Source organism: Anarhichas minor, unplaced genomic scaffold (genome assembly GCF_050575085.1).
Source record: "Anarhichas minor isolate MPS153535 unplaced genomic scaffold, ASM5057508v1 ptg000024l, whole genome shotgun sequence".
NCBI lineage: Eukaryota > Metazoa > Chordata > Actinopteri > Perciformes > Anarhichadidae > Anarhichas > Anarhichas minor.
The window spans coordinates 10,448,519-10,463,047 of NW_027466470.1; the positions used below are offsets into that span (position 1 = coordinate 10,448,519).

Below are 14,529 nucleotides of genomic sequence, written 5' to 3' on the forward strand. Positions count from 1 at the left end.
AGGATATGTTGGACTTTGCTGCTTCGATTTTGAAAAACAATGAGCAGTCAGGCTAGATGCTGTGATCTGCAGCACTGATCTGTGTCAGCGTTGCAGGACATGAGAGCCTGCCGGATTTACTAATGGAGGCAAGCCATATATGGGCACCCAAGCACACATACAAGTGCACACACACACACACACACTAAAATGTGTATTCCAACAAACAAGCACTTGCTATATTTCTGAGGATTATGATAATCCGCTTTCCTCCACTGCCCCATCCACTCTCGTTGAGTGACAAGTGTGAGTGAGAGAGTGTGTGTGTGTGTGTGTGTGTGTGTGTGAGTCCCTGAGGAAAAAAAAATAAAAATCATGAAACCGTTCTCTTTATACCACAGATTTATTTTTGGTGGGCTAAATGCTCTTTGGATAAAGTAGTAGACCAATAAAGGAAGTAAAATCATGTTTTACATCGAACATCCTATTTCTTCATCCTATGAGAGCTCCAGTGTGTTAATTAAATGTGACAACTAAAACAGGTGATTCACACGCTCTCATACAAGAGTGAAACACAATATTTCAAAGAAAGGAAGGCTATGCAAGTGTGCCAGAAGCATCCGATTTGAACCTGTGCAAAATCATAATGAGAAAATCATCAATACATGGGACGCTTAGAAAAAGACAACACATATTTCATACGTCTTACATTAAATAAAGTATGGAAAGTGCTCAGTAGCGTCACTGGTGCAACAGACAAAACACACACACATTCATACAGAAAGATAAAGACAAGAGGAGGCACTGGACACAGCAATCTGAATATACATTCATAGTGGCCACTCATATACATATGGGCTTTGTACATTACATAGCGGAGTTAGCTTTTTAAATCATAAAAGTGCTTCAGGATGAATGTCGGTAAAAAGTAAGAGTTTTAGAGCAGGAGATGATCAGAGAGCAGACAAGAAAAGAAAGGTGGACATAACATCGGGCCATCTACTACAGGCCTACAGTACGTAAAGAGGTGGATTGTGGGAAGGCATGATACACGTGGTCAGCAATTTATCAAGCTGTTCTGCAATTACGCTTTGAGGATAACAAGCTCATTTCATTGGCTGATGAAGACCACGTAATATGGTAGAAAGAACAAAGCCAAACCATTTGAAAGGTTGTTTGAACTACATGGCAGTTAATATTAATAACCAAGCATCCATCGCAAATGGATCAAGAAGTCGAAATAGTTTTCAAATCAAATTTTTTTTGCACTGAATTCAAGAAGATCCAAGAATGAGAGGAGTGTTTACATCGACTATAAATATTGTATATTTTATCAGTGGACTCAATGATAATCTGAATATAAAGATTAAAAGTAGCTCCACAAAGTGAGATTCCGTATAAATATTTCAAACATCGATTTCATCGCCTACATGGACATACACAATATGTACAAATACCAGGGCCCTGTACTACGAAGAGCGAGGTAACGTCAGGTTCAAACCAACAGACACAGGCCGCTGTTAGAGTGCGAAGCTAAAAGTATACGTTGACATTTTGTCACGCGAGTCAGTCGATCTACCGAGCTGATGACCACCGCTGAGCGGTAACGCGGTACGTTGAACTCGCTTCATAGTACAGGCCTCTGGTCATGAGGTCAAAGGTCAGGTGGTTTGCTACCTGGAGGTTTTAATGTTCATACCGCAGCTTGTGGAATGGACCACCTTCAAGGTTTCAGCAGATTTGATTTGGATTAAATGGTGAGTGTGTATTAGACTTTCACAGATCTTTTTCATTCAAATATAAGAAGAGTTTCAAACCATCTGTAAATTTTAACATGAAAATAGTAGACCTATGAGAACATAGGTCTAAATTTGATTTTTAAATGTTTTATTCAAGATATTAAGAAACTTTGAAGAGTCAGAGTCTTGATATCTTTTTACCTTATGTGAATGTTTGCAGTGCACTTTGCTTCCTTACAGCATCTCCTGTCCTACTATGTGACAGTGTAGAGTTCATCCTTCTCGCTCTGACAGAGAGTGTACCCACAAACCCGGGGTCTCCAGCTCCAGCCCCAGCCCCAGCTCCAGCCCCGGCTCCAGCCCAACGACTCCCTGTTCTTCTCCTTCGGCGGCAGCAGGAACACCACGCAGCTGGCCACCAGGATGTGCCACAGCGAGTGTGTGTAGTAGTAGTTGCCCTCTGTCTCAGTGAAGATGTACAAACATACCCCAACGAGGGCACAGACTGCCCCGGGGATCAGGAAGAGGACCCAGCGTCTCCATGAAGGCGGGTAACAATGACGTCGCTGCACTCCTCGGTACACCTGTAAACAAAGAAGAGGACGTCAGCAGCATATTCCCATCAGATACTGTTTCATGAACTCCCTTTTATTGGATGTCTCACCCAGGCAGTGACCATGCACAGTATGGCAAAGATGACGGGACCCAACAGGTTCCACAGGCCTTTGCGGTCCAGCTGCATCGACATGGCTATGAGCAGAGCCCCGAGCATGAACAGAGTCTGCACACACAAGAGAAAGACGATTACGAACAAATCATAGCACTTCAAATGTATTCATTTTAAGTTCAGTGTGAAAATAGGCAATAGTCAGCGTCTTACATATTTGAATGTGTCTCTGATGCGAGCCATGCACAGGATGGTGACCCAGATGGAACAGACCGACCCCAGGAAGTCACAATATTGTAGGGTATCGTAGTCCATTATGCACATTACTGCTACACCCGGCTGGTCACAGGCGTGGTAAAACTACAATATGAAAAGGAGGAAAAAAAACACACATTACTCTGAATGCTACAAAACTGCCTTAATCAGAACTAAGGCTCTCCTTCCCCACAGTCACATATCACACATGCATATAGATGTGATGTGCCCATAAGGACTAATATAACTCAGCTTAATCCAGAATGGGAAAAATGCTTAAAATGTGTGTTGTGTGATCTGGATTGATCTAGATTTTAACTGAAGTCATCTGCCATCACAGGCTCTACCCAACAACTCTATTAATAGCAATACATAGTAAACAGACACGCTCCGTCAGCATTTCTACTAAAGTCAGTTAACTAAATGCTTAAGCTGCGAGGTAAGTTGTGCAGCGTCAATGTAACGCCACGTTCACTAAAAGTGCCTCATCCCCATTGTTGAAATCATCTAAATGTTAAGCCATTCCTTTAAAAATCTTTTGGATAACAATAAACGCTTTCTGTACAAAACACTCGTCTTTCTACTGTTGTCTTCCAGCAAAAAGTCACCTCGTTCAGAATGAGACTTCTCAGTCTCTTTCCATAAGTCAGACACTGTAATAACTATCAGAACCTGTCAGTGGCAAAAACAACACCTTTAATGACTGACAGAAGGTAAACTCAGAAGAGATCCTTCTCTCTTACATAACGTTATACTTATAGAAGATGAACAGTACTCTAGAAACATGGCTATGTATGCATGTGTGTGTGTGTTTCTGAGTGTGTGCGTTACCGTAGAGAAGAACATTGTGAAAAGGTAGACGGAGGCCTCAGTGATGTAGCAGCGTTTGATGGCCACCACCATGGCAGGCAGGAAGGACAGGTTACTGAGCGTGAGCAGCAGAGTAGCCGTCAACTGGCGACGGTACGACTGAGCTGTTGAGTTATCAGTGCAGCCCCAACCGCTCCAGCCTGCAAAAACACACACACACACACACACACACACACACACACACACACACACACACACACACACACACACACACACACACACACACACACACACACACACACACACACACACACACACACACACACACACACTGAAATCAAAATAAACACATAGCGGAATTAATCAGTAAATTACAAGAAAGGATACAGTGAGGACACTTCTTATTTTAGGTTAAGCAAAGAGAGTTACTTCAGTTATTTAAGTCAAAGAAAAGTATCTTTGTGTGAGAGTGAGAGAGAGAGAGAGAGAGAGTGAGAGAGTCTTACCAGCCTTGCAGACACAGGCAGCGTACAGGTAGCTGTAGGATCTCATTAGTCTACATTCACCGTATGTCCCACAGTCCTCTACACAGGCACTGATAAACACCTCCGGGACCACAGACACCAATGATATATTACCACAGTCACTGCTGCAAGAAAAAAACACACACACACACACACACACACACACACACACACACACACACACACACACACACACACACACACACACACACACACACACACACACACACACACACACACACACACACACACACACACACACACACACACACTTTACGTATTAAAACACACGGCCAGTCACAAATGCCTTCGCTGCACAACCTAGTTTTATGCACTTTAATTCCCAACATTTAGCACATATAGGTGAATTTACTATGTGTGTGAATTTAAAAAACATCTATTGTCTGTTGAGAGTAGTGTTATCCCGATCCGTCATAGGTGCAGAAAATATGTAGAAGACATTCAAGATACACATTTTTAGACGCAGATAGAAATGCAGCATTAGCGTGTGTGTGTGTGTGTGTTACCTGTTGCATGTAAGCTGCAGGGTGAGGTACCATGTTGTTGACTGAGGAAAAGGCAGCCGGACCACAGCTTTGGGAACGCTGGCATTCACTTGAACACTGTACCCTCCAAACAAAGCTGCAGATACACACAAGAGAAGTGTTTCCAAACTGTATTTTCAGAATGCAAAGTCAAGCTTTACGATATATTTTTCTCTACAGGGTTCAATGAGACCTATTTCCTAATAAGAGCTTAGAAGTTCTACCGTGACTATTTCTAAGTCATAGCAGAGTTGGTACCTATCTAGGCATGCCCTTAGCAGAAGGCAGGAAAACACCTGATATTCCTATTTCATAAATGTATATTTTAACTTGTACTTGTTTGCTACTCCGAGTGTGTTATTCATCATCAATCCTACAACCCTATTTTCTCCTATTCTATCTTAATGTTACCTGAATCATGAAGCTGCTGCAGGTATTTCCAGGTGTCTAATGCATCAATTCCTAAGTGTAAAAGTGAAAGAATCATTCTGGGTATCTGCGCTACCTGTGCGACAGGGTTGAGAGTCGTTGAGTTCGAGGACCGGAGCCCACGGAGAGAGACAGGCCACCACACTGCTGCTAGTGTTTCCCAGGGTTACATTAGTCTACACACACACACACACACACAAACAGCACGTAAGCTTAACCCTGACACTCTCAAATCTAACAGGCTTTTATCAGGATAGTGTATGAGTGAATGTGTAGTCTTTCACCAGTACTCACAGAGTTGAGTGTGAGCTGTAGGTTGAGTGTACCTCCGGTGGCGTGTGCGTACAGCGGGTAGGTGAGCAGCGTGGGGTGTGTATCCGTGACGCTGATGTTGGGTCCACTGGCCGGAGTGAATCGGAGCGACAGGACGTCTACCTCCTCGTAGAGCACCGGGATGCTCCACACACACGCCGACGACGGGGTGAACAGGGATGCTGAGTCGTTGCTTAAGGTGACTGCGTCTGTAATGAGGGAGTCGTTGCCAGCTGATGTTGAGTTGGTGAAGCTGCGGTTGCCTCGGAGCATGTTGAGGTCATCATCTACTTTGAGGCCGACGCTTTTTGGCTTGCACCCCACTGAGGGAGACACATATTTTAAAATAAATATCACACACTGGTAGTGGAGTAGAACAGAGACATAGTGTGTGGAATGTTTGTTTACAGAAGTCTGTGCATCTGTGTTCACCTGTGGTGTTTGAGACGATACTAAAGCTCACAGTACGGTTGTCTAAGCCGCTCTCCACGACAACTCGTACCCAGGTATCCCAAGGTGGGTTAGAAAGAGCAGCAGAGCAGCCGATCCCTGAGCAGTTCACCGTTACCGGGCGGTTCTGTAGAGAGGTAGAGCCGAGCCTGAGGACCAGCGAACAGTTTCCACCGTCGGCCCCCTCCTCTGACGAACAGTCGGCCACAGAGACGGAGAGAGAGGACGCAAACTGTGGAACGTACAACCTGAGACAGACACAAATAAATCAACTGGACTTTTACAGACTGATAAGAGGAATAAATGCACACACGGACAGTTCTTACTTAAGGCGGGCAGGTCTGTCAGGCGCTGTGGTCTGCTGGAGGAATGTGCCCTGCGGTAAAATGGGCGTGTCCACCGCTCTCCTGATTGATAGCTGAGGCTGGAAGAAGTACGAGCAAGACGGAAAGCCCTAAGAGAGAGAAAGACAAAAAAATAAAATAAAACAATGTAGAACAATGGGGGACAAATACACACAAAAAATACAATTACAGAGATATAAGATCAAATGTAAGTAGGAGGTTTCTTTCAAGGCCAGCTGTTCGGTAAATAAGCCGGCACTACCTGCTGAAATTATGAAACATGAACGGAGGCCAAAAAGAGAAGAAGCAGAAGAATGTGGTTCAGCTACTTTATGTAAGCAACAATTAACCGACCTCCTGCTCCGGTGGAACAGGTCGGGGTAAAAGGATAATTTACAAGTGGAGTATGATATGAATATTGACACTTTATCTTGGCCTTTCAATTAAAAACAAATGTCTTTTTTAGACAAATATGTTGGAGAGATGAAGTTGACGTGAAAAATAAGTGATCTCATCTTTCTTCAAAACGGTCCTCTTGAAAATTGCAGCACTTTAAATGGAGGACTGTTTGTGTGCATATGTCCAGAGGAAAGAAATCTTCATCAGGACTCATAACAACAAAAACAGTTACAAAAAGTAAAAAGCACACACTGTATACGGCTCTACACAAACCTTCTGCTCGATGCGCCCATCATCTTCAGGCAAGTGGGCCCCAACGTACCAATCACCGGGAGCAGGATTGGAGAGGTTGAAGGTCGTGGAGCTTTGTGAAGTCACCGGTAGGATCAGAGACAGACAGGGGCTCCATAGTGTAGCGTTGGGAAACACCGTCCCTGTTGGGTTTATCACTGGAGGGGCACCATACCGAATATGGCTACGAGAGAGCGAGAGACAGAGTTTCAAAGAACAAAATAAAAGCGTCTGCAGTAAATCCAGAAGAAGTATAAAAAGAGATAACGAGGAGTCACAACAGTATAAATCACAGTAGAAAGTGGGCAGACGTTGTCATGATCTCACATGGTGACATTGTGCTGTCCACAGTGGAAGGTGTGGCCCTTGGTGACGGAGAAGAGCCAGCGAGCGATGGCCGTTTCCTCTGGTATGTGAAACCTCTGCAGCCTCACGTTCCCGTACCAGCCATACTTGGACAACTTCTGAGCCGGTTTGGACGAGAGCTCGGAGACAAATGTCACCTGTCCATCTTCAGGGGATAAGAGTTCATTGTATGAAAGGGCACAAACAAAGTTTTACCGCTTGTAATCTACTCTGATATACATATTGTATTAGTCAGTAAGTTATTAGTTTGTAAATACAAGTACGATGATCTATGTATGTGATAAAAGACAATTAATGATACAAAATATTATTTTAATTAAAAATAACACACTGGGGAAATTTAGCCAGAGAGATGAAGAGACGAGAGAGAGAAAGAAAGACACTAAATGAGAATAAATACAAAACAAAAGCTGTCGCACTGACTTTGTTGCATGTCAATATGAAACAGTCGACTCACAGTTTATTGTTATTAACTTAGATAAACAATTAGTAGAATGGTTCCCTGATACATACTGTAAAGACACACGTTGTCACATTCATGCCATCATAGTGAAGACAGACATGTCTCTTGAACAATGTGAACGTGAGTGCATGAGAGGACTAAAACGTTTCTTCAGGTAACGTTAAACTCGCACGTCGAGACAGTTAGCAAACATGCTAGGACCAGTTAGCTCTGTCTTCGTCTCTCGTGCTGAACAACACTCACCGTCTGCTAACGTCCGAGTCGTCAGGGCGACGAGAAGGAGACCGCATAGAAAACAAAACTCCATGTTTCCTTCACGAGTGTCTGAACCATTACATCGTCCTTTAACCACCTGTAACGTCACACCAATCTATCGCTGAGGAGAAGTCGTTCTCCATGCACAGCACTTCCTGGATTTCTATGTAAATACATGACGTCACGTGCTGCCTTTGGGTCCGTCGGAAAAATAATCATCATTCACATGAACGACCGAGAACAAAATGGCATTTCATTTATAATTTGTGTAATTTTAAAATAGATAATTTTCAAATATTATTAACTGACATAAACAACAACTTTTTGTTGACGCAAAACATAATGCACAGCAGTGAATAAGGTACAACACATATTAGTCCATGAATGCAGCGCGCGTGTTAATTATAATGGTAATGTTTAAAAGTAGAAGTTTAAGAGAACCATGGAAGGCAACACTGTCTTATAGAAACAGTTCTGAAATGCCTTCATTTTAATGTGTATAGCTGTCACGATTAGGACTTATTTCACCATCACTAATGTCTATTTTTAAATTTGTTTACTGTTACATTATAATGAATTTTATGTTTACACATAACACACATTCATTCAGCATTCATACTTCTCTGCTGTTTGGGTTGTGAGACGAGCAAGAGCATTAATAAAGACTATTTTTGTCTTGTGTATTACCAACCGACATATTAGGCTCATCATCGCAGCAGAACAATGACACCATCTTTAAAATACTCACAGGTTCATTGCCTTATATCCACAACTGTGAAAGAGGTCAGAGAGACTGGACAATATATGAGCTATAAGCTATTATTATGAATAACATAAGACAATCAAATGAAATTCAGTTTAAATGAAAAAGAAGGAAAAACAGAGATCAGTATCTCTGCAATTCAAGTCACCCGTGTGTAAAACATGTATTAGACAAGGACATAACATTTTTAGATATTTCCTAGTAGAGCTTCCTCATATTTGCAATGTCCTTAATTGTTAATAAAAGTGTTTTTTGTCTCTTGGAACACCTAAAATACACACACTAAACAGTGTACATCCTAATGTAAAAAGCAAATGAGTACTGAAAAAGAGAAAGGGGCCCATTCCTCTTCAAGCATCATTCATCATTCATTCATCAGTGTCAAAGTGCATTTTAAATCCCACTGCATTACTGGCAGTAAACTGTTGAGGGGAATAGCTTCAAACCAAACATCATACATTCAAATGTTGCTTTATAGAAGATCATAGAAACATTACATCGTCCTGTGACTCCACCCAGCACCACTGAGCATCATAGCCCAGCAAAGCCGAGTCTCTATTAGGCGCACTCTCTTCCTCTTCCATCGTATTGTGCTGCAGGGCTCTGAAACTCTCCTGAGTTTGGTGCTCCGTCTGTGTCTCTCCGGACTGTTTAGTGAGGGAAAAATTATTCATTTTTCTTCTTGCCCTGTTAGATCTGAGGAGAGCTCTTCTGATGGTGCCAGCATCGCCTTTGATGTCTTGTAATGGAGCTACATCCGAGTCCTGTGGTTGGGACTTTTCTGATTTGTCAACAACCAAACAGTTGGCAAGACCAGATAATGACCGACCACGGCTGCCATGTGCGGAACGACTGACTTCAAACTTGAAGGTGGAAGGACTCGGAGGTCTTTCCTCAGTAGACTCTGGGATCGGCATGTCAAAGTAGCTCTTGTGGTTTGATTCACCATCATCAGCGTGTGGTGGGTGATCCGCTGATTCCTCGCCAGAGTTTTCAGTCAAATCCTGAGTTGGACTTTCTCTGTGGGAGCAATAATATAAAATACTAAGCCGAAGCCTGAGTCCTAAAACTGAAAATGCTTTAAATCTACATCATGCACGTCTCAGGTATCTAAGTTTCTTCAAGTTTTTGCTGCAATTCTGAATCTGACTGACAAACAAAATGCAGCAGTGATGTACATTTTAGACTTTTTTGTTTTAGATTTGAAGTTGTTTTTTGAATGTACACTGCGAAGTTCAAGAGTTTAACCACACTGCTGGTTTGTGTATTCTAACAGCACTTTGTAGGCTATCCTATGAAAAGTACACGATTTTAATGACACATATTCTCTTTTGAACACTGAACATGCCAAATATGATAACTCTGAAGTTTATAATACAATTTGTGTTTATAGGTCACTTATCTGCATATATTGTCGTATTGCACACTTTCGGCAATGCAAATGCCGATTTTAAATAGCGCACATCTTCAATCAGAACAGGTGCCTGTACACCTGCCAAACCTAAACTGTACTGTACCTGCAAGGGGACATCGAGAGCCCGTGCTCCTCCACAGTCACCAGGCTGCTCAGGCTGCTTGTCAAGCTGCTGCCACGGCTGGCTAAGGCCCCCCGCTCCTCCATCAGCCAACGCATGGCCTCAATACCCTCCTGAACGGCCACCAGCTGGCGCAGAATCTTTACATCGGCAGAACGCAGCCACCTCTGCAAGAATAGAGAGGAGTTAGATAAGTGTGATGCAAGTATATATCAGGGAACTTGATATGTGTGTGTGTGTGTGTGTGTGTGTGTGTGTGTGCACTGCAGGTATGTGTAATGGGAGAGAGAGTTGTGTATTTAACCTCTCTCAGAGGCCATCAGACATAAATCATACACACACACTCACTAGTGAGGCCCTTGCTTGTGTACTCATTTGACAACAAAGCATAAAGCACAACAAAAGAGCAAAATAAATTAGATGTTGGCGGAACTTAAGGTGAAAAGGTGTTCAGAGAATGAGCAGAGGAATCCCAACAGAATGTGTGAAATTAATTGAGAGGAATAAGAGAGACGCCAGGTGAAGGGTGTGGTGAAGAGACAGGTGACACTGTCTGTCATCAGAAATAAATAATACGCAGGTGAAGTGGCTCCGAAATGAAAGCAGTGGTTTTTACATTTCTGCAGTTCAGAGAAAAACATTCGTCTGTCATCAGAATAAACAGAGGAGTTATTCCATGAAACAAGTTGTGCAAGTTGCCAAACAAGGAACGATACGCAGGCAGGCATGCAGGCGCACTCAGGCAGTACAAACCACAAAACAGAAGATTTTGTCCAGTTAGGTAAATGCATAATTACATATCGTCTATGATAGATTCAATGCTGAGAACAGAATAGGAGTCTTTACCATCTCTTGTTTTAAGATGCTTATTTTGGCAGAAAAGCTATCGCTGAAGGCAGAGCTGCGGTCTCCCCTGTCGACCACATCAGACCTCCAACCATCTTCGCAGTCCGCAGCATCCCTCATCCAAATCAGAAGACTTTCCGGTGTTTTCATCCCAACCTTATTTTCCACTTCTGTCAGATCTGGGAAGGAATCGTTGAGGAGTTCCTCTGCCATCCCACCGCGCCGTATTTTACTTCCAAGTCCTCCGATCGGTTGGTTTTTTTATGGAGAAGAGCTTGTGCGTAAAGTCACTTTCCAAATTCCACTCTGAGAAGTTAAGACTCGACAGCGGGGAAACCGCGCAATCATAAATCTCCCACACTTACAGCAAAGTCCCACACGTTATATTCCTGAACACTCAACAACAAACCGTGGTCACGAATGACAAACGTGCCACAGAGGCGCAGAACGAGCCGTGAAAACGCTGGAACGACAGATCACCTGTACCTGCTGACATGCTGTCGCCATTCATGCTGCTGAGGTATTGATGGTGTGTAGTACAGAATGTGTTGCTGGAAAGTGGAAATGCTCTTTGTGTAGTCCTCAAACAATGGTGTGAGTTCCATACCAGCAGTCACGTGAAGAGGCAACACCTGTGCGCACCGAGCTGCTTGTGATGTGAAGCGCACGTTAAATCTGTAACAATCTCTTTATTAGCCTGTCTTTATATGTTTAACCTTGATTCCAGACAGAGTAGGGCTATGTATTACTTATAATTGATCATGTAGGCCACGCCTACATATTAAAACCATCAGCATGTAACTAAAGGCGGTAAACCTGTAGTTGTATAAAATGTAATTTAGGATATGCATAGGCCTAGCTAACTAAATCTCTCCCTGAGTAACTTTTCCTGGGATCAAATTTAAATGTCCTCATGTCAACCTCTGTGTTTGTTCATTCATTTGGGAGTATTATGGTGATTAAGGTTTTTGTTTTAAAATGTATATATCTACTTGTTCAAATAAGTTTAATTGACAAAGAAAAGTGGAATGTATTTTTAAAAGCCCAGATGGTTTGGCTGTACAGTAGATGCAGGCAATGGCAAAAATATATATTGTATTGCCATGTAAAAATGTGTTTTGAGACAATTTGGATCATATTGTGGAAGTGCTTAAAAGGGATGGTTCTGCTAAAATCCAAAATACATACTTTTCCTCTTACATGTGCTATTTATCAATCAATATTGTTTTGGAGTAAGTTATTTAATGGGATTATATGGCACTCGGCTTGTGGTGTTCAAAGCGCCAAATAACATTTCACAAACTCAACAGCAATGTCTCTTTCCAGAAATCATGACCCAGTTAGTCAAAATAATCCACAGGCCTTGTTGTGAGCAGTTTCATCTATGGTATTTTTGATTTTGGGGTGAACTGTCCCTCAAAGATATACTGTAGGCCTATAAGAAACAGGTCTGTGCTGTTGTACAGTCCACTTTTAGACACGGAGACGGGCCAAATAGTTAGCAAGCTAACATCTGCCACACACTCAAATAGATGATTTATTTTTATTCATCCGTCATCTTGCCCCATATTGATGCCTTTCAAAATCAGGGCAACGGTTATGGGAGGTTCCTGCGTCCTTAATGATTGAGGATAAGACCAGTTGTGCATTAAGTGCATTGTTAAAGGAGTATATAATACAAATAGATGACAGCGGCAGTCTGAGAAAAAAGATAAAGCAACTAGCAGAATGCATGACTGAAAATAAGTTTATGATGCTTCATCAGTTTACAGAAAACTAAGCTGTGACCTCAGAGGGCAAAGTTAGTTTTATGTGAAAAAGTCAGACCGTGGGAGGCATCTTTGAGACTGTGGGAGAAAGCTTTGAGACTGTGGGAGAAAGCTTTGAGGGTTTTACCACTGGCCACTGCTAGAGGGAGACAAACACCGCTGCATCCAACACAGACTGGTGGAGACCTTTGTGTAAGCTGTTATCAGCCAAGTGGCTATGACTGAGAATCAGCAAGCTCATTGCCAACTGTTTTAAAGAGAATGTAATTAACATATATAATTATGCAATGGACATACCATTAAGCATAAGTCTCACAACATACACACTGCAGTTGGGAGGAAGCTCAGAAAAACACTAAATATCTTCATGTCAAGTTTGTAAATAATTGACATCATACACAACAAATAGCACACAGTAGTAACTGTCCCACAAAACAAATATTAACACAACAAATAAGAGATAGCAACTAATTACAACAAAAATACAAAGGAGGGTAGAACCATGTTTCAATGAATGAATCTCCATCTCTCGTGCGACTTAGAAGATGAAATATTACTTAGCCTATCGCCTTGCCTCCCTTTAGAGGCTAAACTCAGTTCAGTCACCTTTAGATCTCAACTGTGCAACAGAATCCCCTGGTTCATTTTACTGGAGCTGCTATGTGGAGACCAGTATAAGACTGCAGCAGGAAGTAGGATTTATATATATACGTAAATATAATTTAAGAAATAAGAAATCATCAAGATGGCTACTCCAATATCATACTCAGCCCCCCCTCACACAGCTGAAAGCCCCACAAAAACAAATAAATCTGGAAATGGCTCCTCTAATTGATTAGCTAACGGCACACTAAAAGGGAATGGGTCTGAAGAAAATTGTTGGCTGCTCTCGTAGTGTCTTCGATTAAAATCTAATAGAAACAGGAGCACTTTGGTGTACAAAGGGAACCTTTACAAGAAACATTTTACAAAACACATGTAATGTAAAAACAAATTATACACCTTGCTAGACTGGAACACAAGCCCCCAATCGGTGACTGAAATCTATATTCATAAAGAACCATGTTAATATTGTATTAAAAGGACTAAAGTGTTAAAACATCTCTGATCTGCTTGAGCATACCTTGTTTCTTGGCTGATGTGCCTTAGCAATCACTGCATGTTTAAGTCCCTCACCGAACATGAAGAATCAAACAAATAGCACATTTTTTAATCAACAAATCTTTAATTTAATAATATGAGCTAAAATAAAGATTTCATGGTTCTAAAATGTCTCTAAAACTGAGATTTTAAACATATTGTCAAATAAGGAACGTACAAAATCAAACATCAAACAAAGGCTGGTCTCAGCTGCTCTCACAGGTGAGTCTAATAAGTGCAGGAAGAAGCCCAGGTGAGCTTCCCACTTCTTTTTATAGACTTTGTCCCTTGGTCCTAGTGCTAGACTAACTATTACCTTCCCTTCCACTAAAATAATAAATGTTTATGCACATAAATATATCTGAAACGTTAGCTGTTGTTAAAGCTTTAAATTGATTCCCCTTTATTTCTAATGGACACAAGATGAAGCATTAATATTCCCTCCACACTCGCTGTCTGCTGCAGCATAACAAGGTCTTTGTAAGAGACAAGACATCTGCTCGGCCACACTCTCTGACCTTTGCTCATAATGTATAGCTTCTGTTGACATGATCTGGTAGTTGATGTGTTCAGGAGAATCAGCCAACTCAAATCAAATAGCTTGTTTCCTCTGAAAAGACCTGTAGATGGCAGCAGACATTCAAGCGC

The 14,529-nt window shown here is 41.9% G+C and overlaps 1 protein-coding gene across 2 annotated transcripts; it reads right to left on the bottom strand.

The window, feature by feature from the left end:
• Positions 1 to 363: 363 nt before the first annotated feature.
• Positions 364 to 7,985, bottom strand: pgap6 (post-glycosylphosphatidylinositol attachment to proteins 6). Of its 2 annotated transcripts, none has more exons than XM_076098370.1 (13): positions 7,817 to 7,985; positions 7,072 to 7,255; positions 6,727 to 6,928; positions 6,037 to 6,164; positions 5,693 to 5,958; positions 5,243 to 5,583; positions 5,025 to 5,124; positions 4,502 to 4,616; positions 3,957 to 4,096; positions 3,472 to 3,650; positions 2,599 to 2,745; positions 2,383 to 2,499; positions 364 to 2,302 (listed from the first exon to the last, which is right to left on the bottom strand). In XM_076098370.1, exons 1-13 carry the CDS (start codon positions 7,878 to 7,880, stop codon positions 1,973 to 1,975), a joined length of 2,313 nt encoding a protein of 770 aa, XP_075954485.1. In that variant the 5' UTR covers positions 7,881 to 7,985; the 3' UTR covers positions 364 to 1,972. The 2 variants fall into 2 exon arrangements, with proteins under 2 accessions (XP_075954485.1, XP_075954484.1); XM_076098369.1 differs by having other exon boundaries at positions 3,957 to 4,099.
• Between the last annotated feature and the right edge of the window lie 6,544 nt (positions 7,986 to 14,529).